Source organism: Barbus barbus (assembly GCF_936440315.1).
Source record: "Barbus barbus genome assembly, chromosome: 26".
Taxonomy (NCBI): Eukaryota; Metazoa; Chordata; class Actinopteri; order Cypriniformes; family Cyprinidae; genus Barbus; species Barbus barbus.
In genome coordinates, this window is record NC_136754.1 from 21,609,786 (window position 1) to 21,626,365 (window position 16,580).

A 16,580-nucleotide genomic window follows, 5' to 3' on the forward strand; every position below is an offset into this window, starting at 1 on the left:
AAGATTAAATAAAATTTAGAAGATAAAATAAAATGTGCAGTGCAGAAACAGAGTAATTTTTGTTGAGTAAGTAAATTCTGTCTCTTCATGTGAATGTTTTTTTTGTTTTGTTTTGGAATCCACTATAGGGCACCCCTTGTGCTCCGACAGCCATTTTGCAAAGCCACTGTTACAGTGCAACAGGTTCACATAACATGCTGAAATATCTTTAAAAATAAACCAAATTTCTAACACTGGGATCCATCAGAATATTTACATATTACACCAAAACAATATTTGTCACTTAATAAAAATAAAATAAATAAAAAAAATAAAATAATAATTAGAATACTAACATGTCTATCTTTGTCCTGTCTTATAGCAGTATTATTTTTGGCCCAGGGATGTATATAAAATGACAGTTTTATTGTGCTTACTAATTCTTTGTCATTATGATTAAACATATAATGATTCAATATAAAAAAATTGTAAAATTGCAACTGAATTTTAAAAAAGTTATTGTTAAAAGGGTTAAATGGCCTACTTCTAATGTATGTATGAACCCCCCCCCCCCCCCCCCCCGAATTAGTTAATAATCAAAATTATTACATCTTTGAAATAATTCAATTATCAAAAATCAATCTTTTAATGTACATTTTCAAGTTTACAATGTACATTTTACATAAATATCTTGTCTGTGAACTACTGAAACCACAGTTTAACTGTCATTTTGCAATATCTTTGTCAGTGCTGTATGATCTTGATTTTCAGGCTGACAGATTTGCTATATGTTCTCTGTACATATTAGGCATGTTGTAGAAGGTCCGCTGTCTGTTCAGTGCTCTGATAGCCATTAAGCTTGCAGTCCAAGTATTGAGGCCTCTGTCCTCTGCCCGATGCTCCAGAGTCATTGAGAAGCGTGATTGTGCATTGATAAGGCTTCTACATCCAGTCACAGTCCTGTACAGGATCTCAGCATGCAGCTGCAGTGAAACATCTTGCCAAGCCCCCTGGAAGAGCTGCACCATGTCCTCTACCAACTCTGGTTTGTAGCCTTCATCAAGAACCTCCTTAGGCCAACCTGGAGCCAAGGTCACGTATGGAAAGATTTGATCAATGGTTCTCAAGAATTCCTCTCCTGTCATGTAGTCTTGGATATAGAAAGCCCCGTGTGCTATGTCCATGTTGACCCAGGTGGGGTGGTGCAGCAGGTCTCTGTCATATGCCTGACGGAGGAGCTCCAGTGTGAGGCTCAGCTGACTCTGGGACTTTATCCTTAAGTAGATTCCCCACGACTTCTTGGAGGCAAGAATCAGCTCCAGGCAGTCCTGTAGAGGCAGCTCAGGCTGGGATCCCTGAATGATGGGAATGTTTGGTTGACCTACACTAGATATTACTGGGATCACCAGCATTCCCCCTTGGCTGTCTGCAAAAAATACTTGCATTACTGTTTATCAAGATCTATACATTTTCACATTATCACAGTTGTTAAAATCCCACCTTCGAGCAGATATAGCAAATAATCTTTATCGGTCACTGTGTCCCACTGGATGTTGAGTCCATCACTGTTCACCGGCCTGAAATAGTCAATTATGTCCCCACCTGGATAGAATCTTCTGGGTCTGTTTCTAAGCTCTGAGAAAAGAAGATGCATGCGTTACTGGTATAAACAATTAAGGATCATTTAAAATTATGACCGAAACTGAAAAACTATAAATAAAAGGAGCAAAATAAGAAATTCTGACAATTATTTTCATGTTATGAGCTATAACCGATAAATATAAACCTATACTATTCTGTTCAAATAAAAAAATAAAAAATAAAGTCAATCATTTGAAATGTTTCAAGTTAATTTAGGCATAACAACATTACAATGTACAGTGTTAAAAATTGATATACGTTTTAAAAATTACAGAATTCACTCAAAAACCAAGTAGCTTTCTGTTGATCAGTATGGTGAGTTTGCATGAAAAACAATGCATGAAAAAGGCAATGTGAAATCTACATGGGAATTGGTCTTCCTTTATGCATCAGTTGTACAATTACATGTCCAATGTCAAACAAAACCACTAAATAAAAAAAAAACCTTTAATAAGGCAGATAACCAATATTGTATCAATATATTGTACATCCCTATACACTATGTGAGGTTTTATATGCAAGACCATGATGTCACTTACTTGCAGCTTCTTTGAACTGTGAGAGCACAGGCTCATAGATGTCATAATAGATGCGCAGAGGGTTGCTGTTGTCTCTGATGAAGAGAAGGTCATTCACGGTGGGGTTCTCCTTTCCTTGCCACAGGGTTAAACTGAACCTGTATCATAACCAGTCCAGAACATAGTATAAACATAACCAGTTTTTCTTAAAAAAAATTTGTTTTATTGAAATAACTGAGTTACCTTGAAGACTGGCTGAGCAGCCAGCTCAGGTGTGGCCACCCATTCTTGGCCATCAAAGCATGGACAGGAAAGGTGATTTTCTGAGGGAGGTGTCTTACAATAGAGTACATCTCTTCCACCATACTGCGTGTGTATGTCACATTAGGGAAGATGGAAAGATAAAGAACCTTCCATCCTGGAGAGATGGTGACGTCAGGAAATTTCAGCTGAATGAGCTCAAAAAACCTTACAATAAAAAAGTCAGCAACTGAAAAACAACATTAAGCAATCAACAGATCACAAAATTAGTTATAGTGTTCAGAATATCATTACAATGCATTACATATTAATTAACATTCCAGACCGTGTTTTGACAAGATTTTTCAGGGCCTCTTTCTTTACGTCACACAGGCCAGTAGGTGGAGATAAGTAATTGTCCACATGAGTAAGTTAAACCATTTATTAAACCATTCATTCCCTCAATTGATTTAATCACAGTAATTCATTCAGGAAAGAAACAACTGCCTGTTTTAATGAGAGAGTCACTGTTTTATTTGGGAACGAATCACAACTACCCCAGCTAACAATTTTTGGTTCCCAAAATGTTTTGGGAATAATAATTTTTGAATAAAAGCTAAAAAATACCTTGTTCATGAATGTTATGTGCACTGTAGGTTCGATCTTTACAAAAAAAAAAAACACTACCACCACCACAACAACAACAAAACCCCACAACATTCTGAAAAGAACCTATAGACAACATTCCTAGAACGTTATTGTTTCCCAAAAATAACCAAATGTGAACCATATGAGAACATTTGGGGAGCGTTCTGAGTTTGCTGAGATATTGAGTGCATTGTTTTATGTAAAATGACCTTGGTTGGAGCAAAAAAATATATACTGTATACATAACTGGAAATATTTGGTCTATAATGTAAGTTACTCAACTTCTAGTTTGAATAACTATTGTACAAAAGCAATGCACAATATCATACTCGCAGTGCTGCTTGGTCTAAATACCATGGCAGTCTGTTCTCTTTACCTTTTACTGTAACTACATGCATCAACCCCGTTGTAGCATTTGGACCAATCAGACACCCAATTATTTGTTATATTTAACAAATAATCCCTAACACCTCCTCATCCAACCAAAAAGCCAACTATGAGGGTCTATGGACCTTCTCTTCTAATGATCTAAATGAGAGTGCATATTACATGTTGATACCTATGCAACATATTAGTGTTCTAAGAATCTTTAGTAGTTTTTGCATCCCAATCCAAACACCCAATCGAATTACATATGCAAAATACCATGCTCTGAGACAAAAAGTCATAAACTTTCCCTCCAAAAGTGCAAGCCACCATTGGGTCTTTGACCCCCGAGAGGTGTGACTTCCACAGAACTTTAAAGGACTCACGCACAGTACCTACCGCCTCTCTCTTCTGCAAAATCTTCTGATTGCTGCCTCTGTGGAGGGACTCACAGAGAACCTGAGCCGGCATGGGCGTGCCTGGCAGGCCCCAACATATAGAGCCGTGTGCGGTCTCCCCAGCCTGGGGAGATGGCTCTGGACCACAAAGAGTCAGACTAATACCACTGGAGTTTGTCTTCACTCAACTGTGGAATTCACCATCATGGAAATGCCCTCAATCAGACATTTCTCTCTCTTCGCACCCTGCAGTCTCAGTCTTCATCTCTGAATTGTGGCCAGCAGTTCCACTGTGGCCCCCAGGGCCAGCAGGCTTCATTTTACACTCAGCCATGTGCTTACTCAGGTGAGAGGACTCTCTCAACCACAACAGAGTCAAGAACAACCTCAGAGTTTCAAGAAACGTCAACTTCGGCCATCGAACTGAACCATACAGACCTTCTTCAGAGGCTTCACGAGACTCTCGTTCCACAGACAAGTCAAATGAAAGTATTGTTCCTTTCACTAGACAGAGGTTTGATGTAAGCTATCGTATACTGTGCTTTGAATTAGAGACTGATGGTTCTTTCAGATGGTCAACTCGGCCTCATTCCCCATGCTCCTGTCTGTTTCATTCATCCAGTCTCATTCACCCTTTATGCATGATTTGTGTGTGTGTATGTGTTTGTCTAGACTAGTTATGTGTTAGCGTTTAGTCAATAAAACCCTTGGGCACAAATTACATGAGTTTCTGATTCTGTCATTGCTTGTGAATAATATCCCTTTTATGATTCTGATCTAGTTACATGCTCTAATGCATTAATATTGTAGGAAAGATATTTTCTGTGGCCACGAAAATGTCCTTTCTTAGAGTTGATATGAACTTACACTGAATGTTCGCTGGACAAACAGATTAGTTGATGCAATTTAATTCTGCTACAGTTACTACTGGCAGCTGATATAAATAATTATAATTAATCATAATTAATTGTAATTATTTATATACATTTCCCTTTTGAACTATTTTGCTACACCATCCACGGCTGACTTTACTAATTGCTCAAGTGAGGATTTTACTGCATTATATTTCGAACTACGTGCCAGTCAGGACATGGACTCATCTTTAAGCTATCTGGATGCACATATAAACTTTTTTAATTCCAACTGTTCTAATATTTTAAATGTTGATTATGTTCTCAGTCCCACTATTAATAATTTTCAAGAGACGCCTGACTCTCTCTGTGAAGATTTTGTGAGATATTTTAATGATAAGATCTCACTGATTAAATCTCTAATGCCTTTGTCAGCCTATACGCCACTTGATGCCCCTTCTGCTCCTCTACATGGTCTGTCTTTGAGCCTATCACCTTCGACTCCCTTAATGAGATTGTTGCAAGTTTAAAACCTACTAACTGCCCTCAGGATGTGATTCCCACACATTTTCTTAAGCAATGCCCTGATTTGTTGTCTGTCATCAACAAATGTCTTCATACTGGAACTGGAATGCCTCAGTTTTGCCTCATCTTAAAAAAACAAATTTGGACACTTTTGAGTAATTTTAGAAAATTCAAATGCTCTGCATTTGACTTGGTCGATCACAATATTCTCTTATCATGTCTAGAAGCATGCCTTAAAGCCTATATTAGACTGCTTGGACAAACTAAAACTTTGGCTCACTAGTAATTTCTTAAGTCTTAATGAGAGTAAGACTGAAATTATCTTGTTTGGTTCAAATGATCGCAGCATTCATGACTTTGATCTTGATACTCTGTTACTATACAGTACCACCTGTGTTCAGAATCTGGGGGTTGTGATAACAGTCTTAAATTTGAGAAGCAGATATATGCTGTGGTTAGGTCTTCTATCAGTTTCATCTTTTAAGATTAAGCCCTTTTTGTCTGCTAAGAACTTTGAAACTGTCCTGCATGCATTTGTACCATCCCGATTAGACTATTGTAACTCTTTGTATATTGGTGCCCCTCAGACATGTGTCATGCTTGCAGTTAGTTCAAAATACCGCAGCTTAGCTCCTCAAAAGGAAGTGTAAAAGTGAACACATCACACCGGTTCTGATTTCACTTCATTGGCTACCGGTCAAATACAGAATTGACAAAGTTTTGTTATTTGTTTTTAAGTCATTGCGGAAGCAGGCACCACAGTACCTATACGAACTACTACAGCCGCCAACTACTACTGATGGCTCAGATCGTCTCGGTTACGTACGTAACCATCGTTCCCTGATGGAGGGAACGGAGACGTTATGTTGTGACGACATTAGGGGATTTACTTGGAAGCCCCAATCATCTCTGACTTAAGAGAAAATGCCAATGAATATTGGCTAGTGGAATTTGCATACCTGAGCCACTCCCCGTGCATACGGGTATAAAAGGGCGACAGGTGCATCCACTCATCAGGTTTTCCGCTGAGGAGCCGAGAACGTGTCCCTGGCAACCAGCGATGGTTCAAGATTGTGGCATGGGGACATAACGTCTCCGTACGTACCCTATCTGTCGGTCACTACGAGTTATGTCGTGACGACATTAGGGGTCTATGGAAAGCGCCACAACCTGAACCCCGTCACGACCTTGTGGCATGCAGATGTTGACAAGCTTGCGCGTGACAGACAAATGCCATGCGAAGGTCGCAACCTTCCCACCGCCCCAGAGCAAATTCGCTAACCTTGGCGCCCGCAGGGACCACTGAGTACATTGCTGCTGTAGATAGCCAAGCCGCTGTTCCTTTCCCCAAGAAGTCGGAAGGGATTTCGACCTTCTATGAAAGACCGCTTCAAGTCTTTCCTATTTGTTGTTACAGCTTGGCAGTAACGATGGGGAAGCAAGCCTTCCAGAGAAGGGCTCTACGGAGGCCACATCCTGCCCGAAGGGAGGTAACATGTGGAGACGCTGGTATGGACTGGCCCAGGCCTGGGGCAGTGCTACATACGCCTGGACCCTGGGGCAGATCCTACCTAGGAGTAGGGAGGAGGGCTGCCAGCAGGGTCTGACAGAGCTCTGTCAAAGGGAAGACACGGGTTTACCGTGAGGGAAACCGTACCGTGGATGGATACACGTGTGGGATCACCCGAAGGGAATCAGGCCACACGGGCACCTAGCCGAGTACAGGGGCTGACCAGAGACCCGGGCAAGCTAACACCGGTACTGGGCCTGGCGTCAGACTGCTCCGCCCGGTCTGACTGCCGGGGATGCTGGAGGACTCCCCCAGGATTCGCCGTCTGGGGAACTAACTGGAGGAGCGAAACAGGCGCTCATATCCCCGGGTAAGGGGGAATGGCGCAGCAAGCGTTTCACCGGCAAACTCTTCCCGCCACTTACCTGTTACCCAACACACGGGAAGAGACTGGCTCAACGCGGAGGCTGTAAAATCTCGCGAAGGTGTTCGGTGTCGCCCAGCCCGCAGCTCCACAGATGTCTGCCAAAGAAGCGCCAACGCATAGGAGGAGGCAACACTCCGTGTGGAGTGAGCCCTCACCCCGAGGGGGCACGGCTCGCCGTGGGATTGGTACGCCAAGGCGATGGCATCCACTATCCAGTGGGCCAACCTCTGCTTGGAGACAGCCTTCCCTTTCTGCTGACCTGCGTGGCAGACAAAGAGCTGCTCAGAGCTTCTGAAGCTCCGGGTGCGATCCACGTATATGCGCAGCGCTCTTACGGGACACAGCAACGCCAAGGCTGGGTCTGCCTCCTCCGAGGGCAGTGCTTGCAGGTTCACCACCTGATCGCGGAAGGGCGTGGTGGGAACCTTAGGCACGTATCCAGGCCGGGGTCTCAGGACAACGTGAGAGTAGGCCGGCCCGAACACAACGATTGAGCTCCCCCGGGATGTGAACGGCACGCAGCGATTTGAGCTGTGACTGACTCCAGAGGAGGAGACGGCGGGCGAGCTGTGACATGGGGCGTGATCGTAGACCTCCCTGACGGTTGATGTATGAAACAGCCGCAGTGTTGTCCGTACGGACCAACACGTGCTGGCCCAACAGCAGTGGCCGGAACTGCTTTAGGGCCAGATGCACTGCCAGCAGCTCTAGGCAGTTGATGTGCCAAAGCAGTCGAGGCCCTGTCCAGAGCCCCGAAGCTGCCTGCCCGTTGCATGTAGCACCCCAGCCCGTGCTGGAGGCATCTGTTGTGACAACAACATGCCGGGACACTTGTCCTAAGGGCACCCCGGCCCGTAGAAACGCAAGGTCCGACCAGGGGCTGAAAGAGCGGCGACACGATTGCGTGATGGTCACACGACGTGTCCCGCGGCGCTATGCCCATCTCGGGACCCGTGAGTGTAGCCAGTGCTGAAGTGGTCTCACATGAAGCAACCCGAGTGGCGTGACTGCGGCTACGGATGCCATATGCCCCAGGAGCTGCTGAAACTGTTTCAGCGGAACCACTGTCCTGCCTCTGAAGGAACTCAGGCAGTTCAGCACTGATTGGGCGCGCTCATCCGTGAGACGTGCCGTCATACTCACGGAGTCTAACTCCACACCGAGAAAAGAGATTCTCTGCACAGGGGAGAGCTTGCCCTTTTCCCAGTTGACCCGAAGCCCCAACTGGCTGAGGTGCCGGAGCACCAGGTCCCTGTGACCACACAACTGTTCTCGCGACCGGGCCAGGATGAGCCAATCCTCGAGATAGTTGAGGATCCTGACGCCCACTTCCCGTAACGGGGCAAGGGCGCCCTCCGCCACCTTCGTGAAGGCATGTGGGGACAGGGAGAGCCCGAAGGGGAGGACCCTGTACTGCCATGCCTGCCCCTCGAACGCGAACCGTAGGAACGGCCTGTGTCGAGGGAGAATCGAGACATGAAAGTAAGCGTCCTTCAGGTCGATCGCTGCAAACCAATCTGCGGACTGCACGCTTTTGACGATGCGCTTCTGCGTCAACATCTTGAACGGGAGCTTGTGTAGGGCCCGATTCAAGACTCGCAGATCCAGGATTGGCCGAAGGCCACCGCCTTTCTTTCTCTGCCTCATCTCGGCTGGAGGGACCGGCTCGATTGCGCCCCTTGCCAGAAGGGCAGCAATCTCCTCGCGCAAGACAGGTGCATCTCGGACTGCCACCGAAGTCTCGAAGATGCTACTGAACCTGGGAGGCCGCCTGACGAACTGAATCGCATAGCCGAGTCGAACTGTGCGAATAAGCCAGCGAGACGGGCTGGGAAGCGCAAGCCACGCCCCCAGATACCGTACAAGTGGCACCAGCACAAGGCGGAGCAGCTCAGGGGAACACAGGAGGGCGCCCACGGCGGCCAGCAGACTGGGGTTGCCCTGCGGCGGAGCGATGCATCACGCCGGGGCAAGATGTGCTGGACGCCTCATTCTGCTGCAGTACTGTCGAGAACTGCTGGCACAGCTCCCGACAGTGTCGCCGAACAGTCCGGCCTGGGAGACGAGAGCATCGAGAAAGTGCACTTTGTCGATTTCGTCCCTCTCACCAGGCTGAACCCTGCGGCACTCTTGGACCACAAGAGTGTGGACATCGCCTTCCCGAGGGACTGCGCCGTGACTTCCGTTGCCCATAGGGCAAGGTCAGTCGCTGAGCGCAGCTCCTGCGTCAACCTCGGGTTGGTACTACCCTCGTGCATTTAATGCCTTGGCTTGTGTACTCGCAGGACAGCCGTGGCATGCAGGGCAGAGGCTGGCCCGCAGCACTGTAAGCCTTGGCGGCAAGCGCGGCCGTGAACTTACAGGCTTTGGCCGGGAGACACGGACGATTCCTCCAAGTGGTGGCGTTTCGCGGGCACCAGTGCACTGCGACCGCTCTCTCCACCTGGTGAATGTCAGCGTCACCCTTAGCCGCCCCGCCATCGAGGGTAGCGAGGACGGAGGAGGCAGACGCGCCGCTTCTGGCTGAAAAAAGGGCCATCCATGACTCCATCAGCTCCTCGTGCACTTCCGGGAAGAAAGGAGCCAAGGCAGGGCGTGGTCGCGAGCCACAGCCCATGCCGAGGAGCCAATCACCTCACCGCGAGGGCTCGGGACTGGGAGGTGTGCACGCCTCCAGCCCGATCTCGCGGCGGCCCGGGAAAGCACGGCCGTCAAGTCTGGGTCCGATTCGGCGGCGGCCGCGAACCCCGAGGGGGCAGCTGAGCCGAACCTTCATCCTCAGAGGACGATTGCCCATCCCCCGATGCCGTGATCGACATCTAATCCTCTATCGGCGCCGAACGAAAATGCTGGGCACGCCGTAAGACGGCACAGCAGATTCATCGGGGAGCCGCACAGAACAGCTGCTGCAGGAGGAGTGAAAGGTCCGTGGGGACTGGCCCGGCGGAAGGCTTTCACTGTAATCCTCAGATCGCCCAGAGCACTAGCCGATGGTTCTCTGCTCGGTAGAGAAGCCAGCGCGGGTAGTGACAGAGGGAGCCCCTCCCATCCCCATGAGGAGAGAGAGGCGCGATCGCAGCGCTGCTATGGTTACACGCTCAATGAACGCGTAAACCATCCACGAACACAGCTTCAGTGTGCTGGAGCCCCAGACACTGAAGACAACGATCGTGGCTGTCGACGGAGGACAGGAAACGATCGCAACCAAGAGGACACGACCGGAACAGCGTCTTTAAAAAGACGTGAACCGACCATGATTTGCTCTTTTAGGAAATTTGCTCTTTCAGTTGAAGTGCCCAGGGGAATCGCTGCAGACAGGACACCGCTGTTCGCACCGTGACGCCTACCAGAACAGCTTCCAGACAGATGATGAATGGCTTTGTGGAGATCAGCACGTTCATCCACTCGGCTCCGAAGCAAAAATCTGATGAGTGGATGCACCTGTCGCCCTTTTATACCCGTATGCACGGGGAGTGGCTCAGGTATGCAAATTCCACTAGCCAATATTCATTGGCGTTTTCTCTTAAGTCAGAGATGATTGGGGCTTCCAAGTAAATCCCCTAATGTCGTCACGACATAACTCGTATTGACCGACAGATAGGGAACTGGAGATTCTGATCTGATGTTCCTAGAACTAGACTTAAAAACAGGGGTGATTGCGTTTTTGTGGTCATCCGTCCCAAGTTATGGAATTCCAGCTTACATCAGATTCGCCCGAATCCTGTCAATTTTTAAATCCACCTTGAAGACTTAATTTTCTCAATGGCCTTCAGTATCCCTTGATTCTCATCAGCATTTAACATCTTTTGATTCAAGCTTTTCCCTCTATTTTACCTTATTTCATAGACTTTAGATTTTTAATCATACTTTTATTGCTCCTATATCGTTTACAAGTTTTATGTGTTTTTACTGTCTGTTTTCTTTTAGCTTTTGTAAAGCACTTTGTCCAACACCAGTTGTTTTTAAATGTGCTATACAAATAAACTTGTATCGTATTGTATTGTATTAAGAGCCACTTGCCTAAATTGAAGAGTATCCATGTTTTACTATAAAAATGAGATATTTACTATGATCTTACTCTGAAGCATTGATTACTGGCCAGAAAACAGGGACATTAGGACCAGGAAGAATATCTGCATTTATCCACACTGGGCGGTTGATTCCCGTTTGGTTGTTTACTCTCAACAGATCCAGTGAGGGTTCCAAAGCATTGATACTTTTAAAATCCAGCTTTATCCCTAAAGAATAATAGACAAAGCAATGTTCATTATGTCTTCTGTATATAAAAGCAGATGTTCCAGGTACAGTTCCAGGTTGTTCACCTTTCTTTGATTTGAGTACAGCATCCAGCCACTCCTCCAGAGTGTTGTCACTGTATATGTCCGGTGGATGGGCCATGATGGGAATATTGGTTTCATTAGCTGTGTTATAACCTTTCACATTTATATCAGCCTCTAGGATCATGACATCACCTGTAATGTATTCAGTTAAATTAGGTTTTTAAGGTAATTCCTTACATATGTAATATTATATCAAATGTTATCAGAGCTCTTAACATAATTTGTGTGATCTCTTATCTAACACAATGCATATCACAGGAATTAGTTTATTATGCAACTGGTAATTCAATTGATTGAAGCGCAACCATTTACAAAGGTGTTAAGATAAAACAAAAGATCACTCTTACTGTTCAAGGCCTTGTTCATCTCAGATTTATTATTGGCTGCGTGATACCATGTTGCATAAAGACCATCTTTCTCCTGAATTTCTCCAATTTGGAGAAGAAAGTCAAGCATGTCTCCATCAGATGGGAAAGGCTCCATTTCCATGTCGACTGAAGCATCTGAGATTATGCACAAGCAGTATCCAAATTGAACAACATTTAACGGGACAAATCAGTATTGATTTTTTAAAATATTTACTCTGACATTCATATTGCATACAATTTCATAATTATGTACCTGGTCAATGGTGCTGCATATGGAAAATTCTGAACTCTATATATCAATCAGTATTTAATGGCATACAGTTTATTGTAACATATTCAAAAACCCTGAAGAGTCTCCATACCTGATCTTGTGATCACAAATACTGAAGTTAAGGTAATGATGAGTGCAATCAGTCCGATAACAATACATAACATGATGAACTTCTCTCCTGTAAAGATCCCCAGAAATGTTTTTGGTTCTTTTGTTTCTCCGTCCTCCTCACTGTTGCAGTTCTTTTCATCTTTTTGTTCCATTGTCTTGCAATATCAGATATCTAAATGTTCACTCCACGAGTTGTTGTATCAATGTGCAGCTGGACAATGACTCTTTTTTCTCTGAGGTCCAAACTGCCTTTTATCAGCAGACCATAAAATGGTGTGATAAGCTGCACTTTGTATTTGTCACAGTGCACACACACGAGGAGGATACAGGAACACGCAGATGAGGAGTAAACTCAAATAACAGTCTTTAATAAATCCAAAAAAGGCAGGGCAAGACAAGGCAAGGCTGACACAGACAGGAACACCGGGGAGTAACGAGTAGACCAGACGACACGAAACTGAACAGGCAGGAACTTAATTACACAGGCTAATTACACAAACACAGTTGGAACAGAATTAACTAATAATCACACTAAACAAGGACAGGAAACAAACCAAATATGGACACAAGAGGACATAACTCCCCCCTCCCGGAAGGCCCGTCCCGCGCCGTAACAGTTCCACCGGGGAGGGGGGGTGCTCTGGAGGCCCCTCAAGACAGACATGGACAGGATCACAGGACGGGGACTTCCAGAGCAGAACAGACAGAACGGAGGCCATGGCAGAGCTGGGAGCTCAGGAGGCCATGGCGGTGCAGGGAGCTCAGAAGGCCATGGCAGGTGGTCTTCATGCTGGAACCTTTCTTGCCACAGGCAAGAATGCGGACGCAGACGGCAGCGGCGATCTACCGCGAATGGTGGGCTTGGGTTAGCTGCGGACGGTGGCGTGATTGAGTGACCTGTGAACTTGAAAGACGAACAAGAACAAATAAAAACTTTTCAAAAAATGAACAAAACAAAAACGAGGTGAAGGGGTGCCGCTTACAGTTTAGATCTGGTCTTCTGTCATGGTGCACACACGAGGAGGATACAGGAACACGCAGATGAGGAGTAAACTCAAATAACAGTCTTTAATAAATCCAGGCAAGGCAAGGCAAGGCAAGGCACAGACTGGAACACCGGGGAGTAATGAGTAGACCAAACGACACGAAACTGAACAGGCAGGAACTTAAATACACAGGCTAATTACACAAACACAGCTGGAACAGAATTAACTAATAATCACACTAAACAAGGACAGGAAACAAACCAAATATGGACACAAGCGGCGAGAACACAAGACACACACAACAGAAGACTGACAGTATTCTTGCTGTCTTTTTTGCACCTCTATGCAAATATTAAACAATAATCTCCTCACACATATTAGTAACAGAAAACAAGGAGATTTTCCATATCTGTGGCCTTGCAGACAAAAATACTTGCTTGTATGATACATATAATATTACAAATTACATATTAGGGATGTAACGGTATGAACATTTCTCATCAAGATTATAGTGACCAAAATTATCACGGTTATCAGTATTATGACTGTATTGTTAAAATGTGCTGGAGATGTTCAAAAAGTACCGATACATAAATCACTTCACCAAGTTTTATACTTAAAAATCAACAAACAGCAAATAAAATGACTTTTTGTTTGCATAATCACTAAAACAATAACATTACCAATGAGGTCTAGATTTTAAATGACAACTTGACTGACACCAGTTTAATAGCATGTTCAAATAAATAATGTAAATGTTCAAATAAAGCTTTGAAAAGGTTTCATATAAAGGTAAACCTCACATTTCAGCCTTTAAAGAAAAGAGTTAAGTCAAAATGATAATTGATTAATAAGGGGAAGGGGAAGGGAAAGTGGTGTGTGGCCATGTATGGTGACCCAAACTCTGAATTTGTGCTCTGCATTTGACCCATCCAAGTGTATGTTCACACAGTAGTGAACATACACCCGGAGCAGAGGGCAGCCAATGCTGCGGTGCCCGGGGAGCAGTTGGGGGTTCGGTGCCTTGCTCAAGGGTCTCACCTCAGTCGTGGTATTGAGGGTGGAGAGAGTGTTGGTTATTCACTCCTCCACCTACAATCCCTGCCGGACCTGAAACTCAAATCCATGACCTTCAGGTTACAAGTCCAACTCTCTATCCACTTATCTGCTCCATAAATAATTCTATATAGCTTATCTGAATTGTTTAAATGTGTAGAATCCACATAAGCTTGTTTTTCATCAACCGGTTAAAATTTACAGCAGGTCATGCAAATTTGGTCCGTTTTTTGGCCAGACAGAAACTGCACACAGGCTGAATGTAAATAAGTGTCTGTAAATCCACTCTCTAACAGCAGGAGGCGCTTTATATGGAAAAGCTGAATTACAGCTGATTCCCGTGAACTCCGCGAACAAAGCAGTATTGTGTTTAAGAACACTTCCTTTAGGTACAGTATTACATGGAGCTGAGATGAAAACAAAATGCCATCGAATCGTTTCTGAAGACAGTCAGATCCTTCAGAGGTACATTCATATAATTAATTCACTGATATATTCATTTGTAAAATTCCCTCAGCACTCTTTTAAAACCTCCCAGCTTTTCCGCCCTGTTTTCACTCAGAATGAAACTACTCTGCTGCCGTGCGCACGTGAGACTGTTACACTCTGCTTTGTGCTGGACAGTATTTATTTATCGTGAGTTGTTCAGATCGTGGTAATCGAATACGGTTTTAATGATAATTAAAATATGAAACGGTAATACTAACCGTGGGGAATTTTATCATGATTTATCATCAAACCGGTAATCGTTACATCCCTATTACATATGCACTGTACATTAAAAAAAACATACTCTTTAAAAAGTGCAAATAAAGATTATTTGAGTATGTTTAAAAATAAAATACTACCTTTCTACTTTAAAATGTGATGTTTACCTCAGTGTTACTTGCTGTTTATGAAATGTACTAGCAATTTCTGAGTGAAAATAGTTTAAAAGTAAATCCTACACATTTCTTTTTATGTATAATAAAATACAAATAACTTAAAACAGTTACACATTAAAAGTCCAATATTTATCAAATGAACTAAGCTGTGTATGTTATCTGTTACATTATCTGTAAGGAATAACATTATCTGATTTTCTTATCAAGTGCTGTTTGTGGCCTATTGGTTATTTTTTCAGGTAAAATGAGTCTTAACTTCCTCTTTGGTGAGCCCTCAGCTGAAGATACATATTCTTGGATGACAGGTGCACCAGAGCTAATCAGGTCTGAACTGCTGGACTGATCCACCACATCCTGTGGAGCAGTGGATTCACTCACAGGAAGTGCAATATTTGGATTGGATAGCTGCTGAGTGTCACTGGAATCTAGAACGTTGTGGTGTGATGGAGCTGTAAGACTGTTGTGATCATCTGGAAGAGCTAAACTAACCGTTAGTGGGAGTGTTGATGCCATTTGAGTTTCTTCCTGAACAGAAATATAATTTTGACCTTTTTCTATAGTGACATCATCTGTATCCTTAGACAGGGACTTTGATTCCTTGTTTCCTTTTTTAGCACTCTTCTTTTTAGAGATATCTTGCATAGTATAATTTTCCTCTCCCTCACTTCCTGAGCATTCAATGTTATCTTTAGATTTTTTGTGAGTTTTAATTTTTTTTAATTTATCTTTTTTATCCTTTTTGCTTTTCAGTTTTTCCCTCTTACCCTTTTTGTACATCTTGTCTTCTTCAATATCTTCTTTGTCAGTGGACTTGGGATGAACTCTACTTTTTCGAAGGGGGTTTAAATTTAATTTAACTTTCAGTGTCCGCTTTGCCTGTCCTCTGGTTTTCTGGGTTTTTAAGTGTCCTTGTGTGCTGCTCTTAGTCTTACCCTGCTTTTGGGGGGGTTTCTGTGCAGATGTTTTAAAGTCCTTCATCCTGCTTTCCTTTTTGTGTCTGTCAGCCATTGTGGTGAGGACATGTTCCTCAGTCCCAGCTAGATCAAAAGTAACACTTCTTTGAGAATCTAACTTAAAGCCCAGCTCAGTAGCTTGACCTTCACCATGTCTCCCAGCATTTGACTTGTCATAACTCAAGTTGTCTTTGTATAGCATGGCATTGTAAATTTGTGCTCCGTTTTGAACTGTGTTCTGTGAGTGATTTGTAAATGTAAAGTTCTGGTTATTACTACCAGCTTGTCTGTATTCATAAGTCTGATGACAGTGCAGACAGCTGATGGTTTGGTAAATCGGTTGAGCACCAAATTCCTCAGCCTGGTGCTTTAACATTGAGTGATTTCTTTGAGTTATTTCATTGTGGATTTGGTCTGGGGGTCTGAATGTGCCTCTCTGGAGGGCCGAGAAATGATTACTGAGGGCCAGCTGCCGTATTCTGACAGCTGAGATGTCGTTTGAACCCCC

At 44.3% G+C, this 16,580-nt stretch overlaps 1 protein-coding gene across 1 annotated transcript; it reads right to left on the reverse strand.

The window, feature by feature from the left end:
* Positions 1–746: 746 nt before the first annotated feature.
* fam151a (family with sequence similarity 151 member A) lies at positions 747–12,261 on the reverse strand (the record flags this gene model as incomplete). Its single annotated transcript, XM_079379934.1, has 8 exons — positions 12,174–12,261; positions 11,791–11,946; positions 11,426–11,575; positions 11,182–11,341; positions 2,382–2,606; positions 2,160–2,296; positions 1,480–1,614; positions 747–1,405 (listed from the first exon to the last, which is right to left on the reverse strand). Exons 1-8 carry the CDS (start codon positions 12,244–12,246, stop codon positions 747–749), a joined length of 1,695 nt encoding a protein of 564 aa, XP_079236060.1. The 5' UTR covers positions 12,247–12,261.
* Between the last annotated feature and the right edge of the window lie 4,319 nt (positions 12,262–16,580).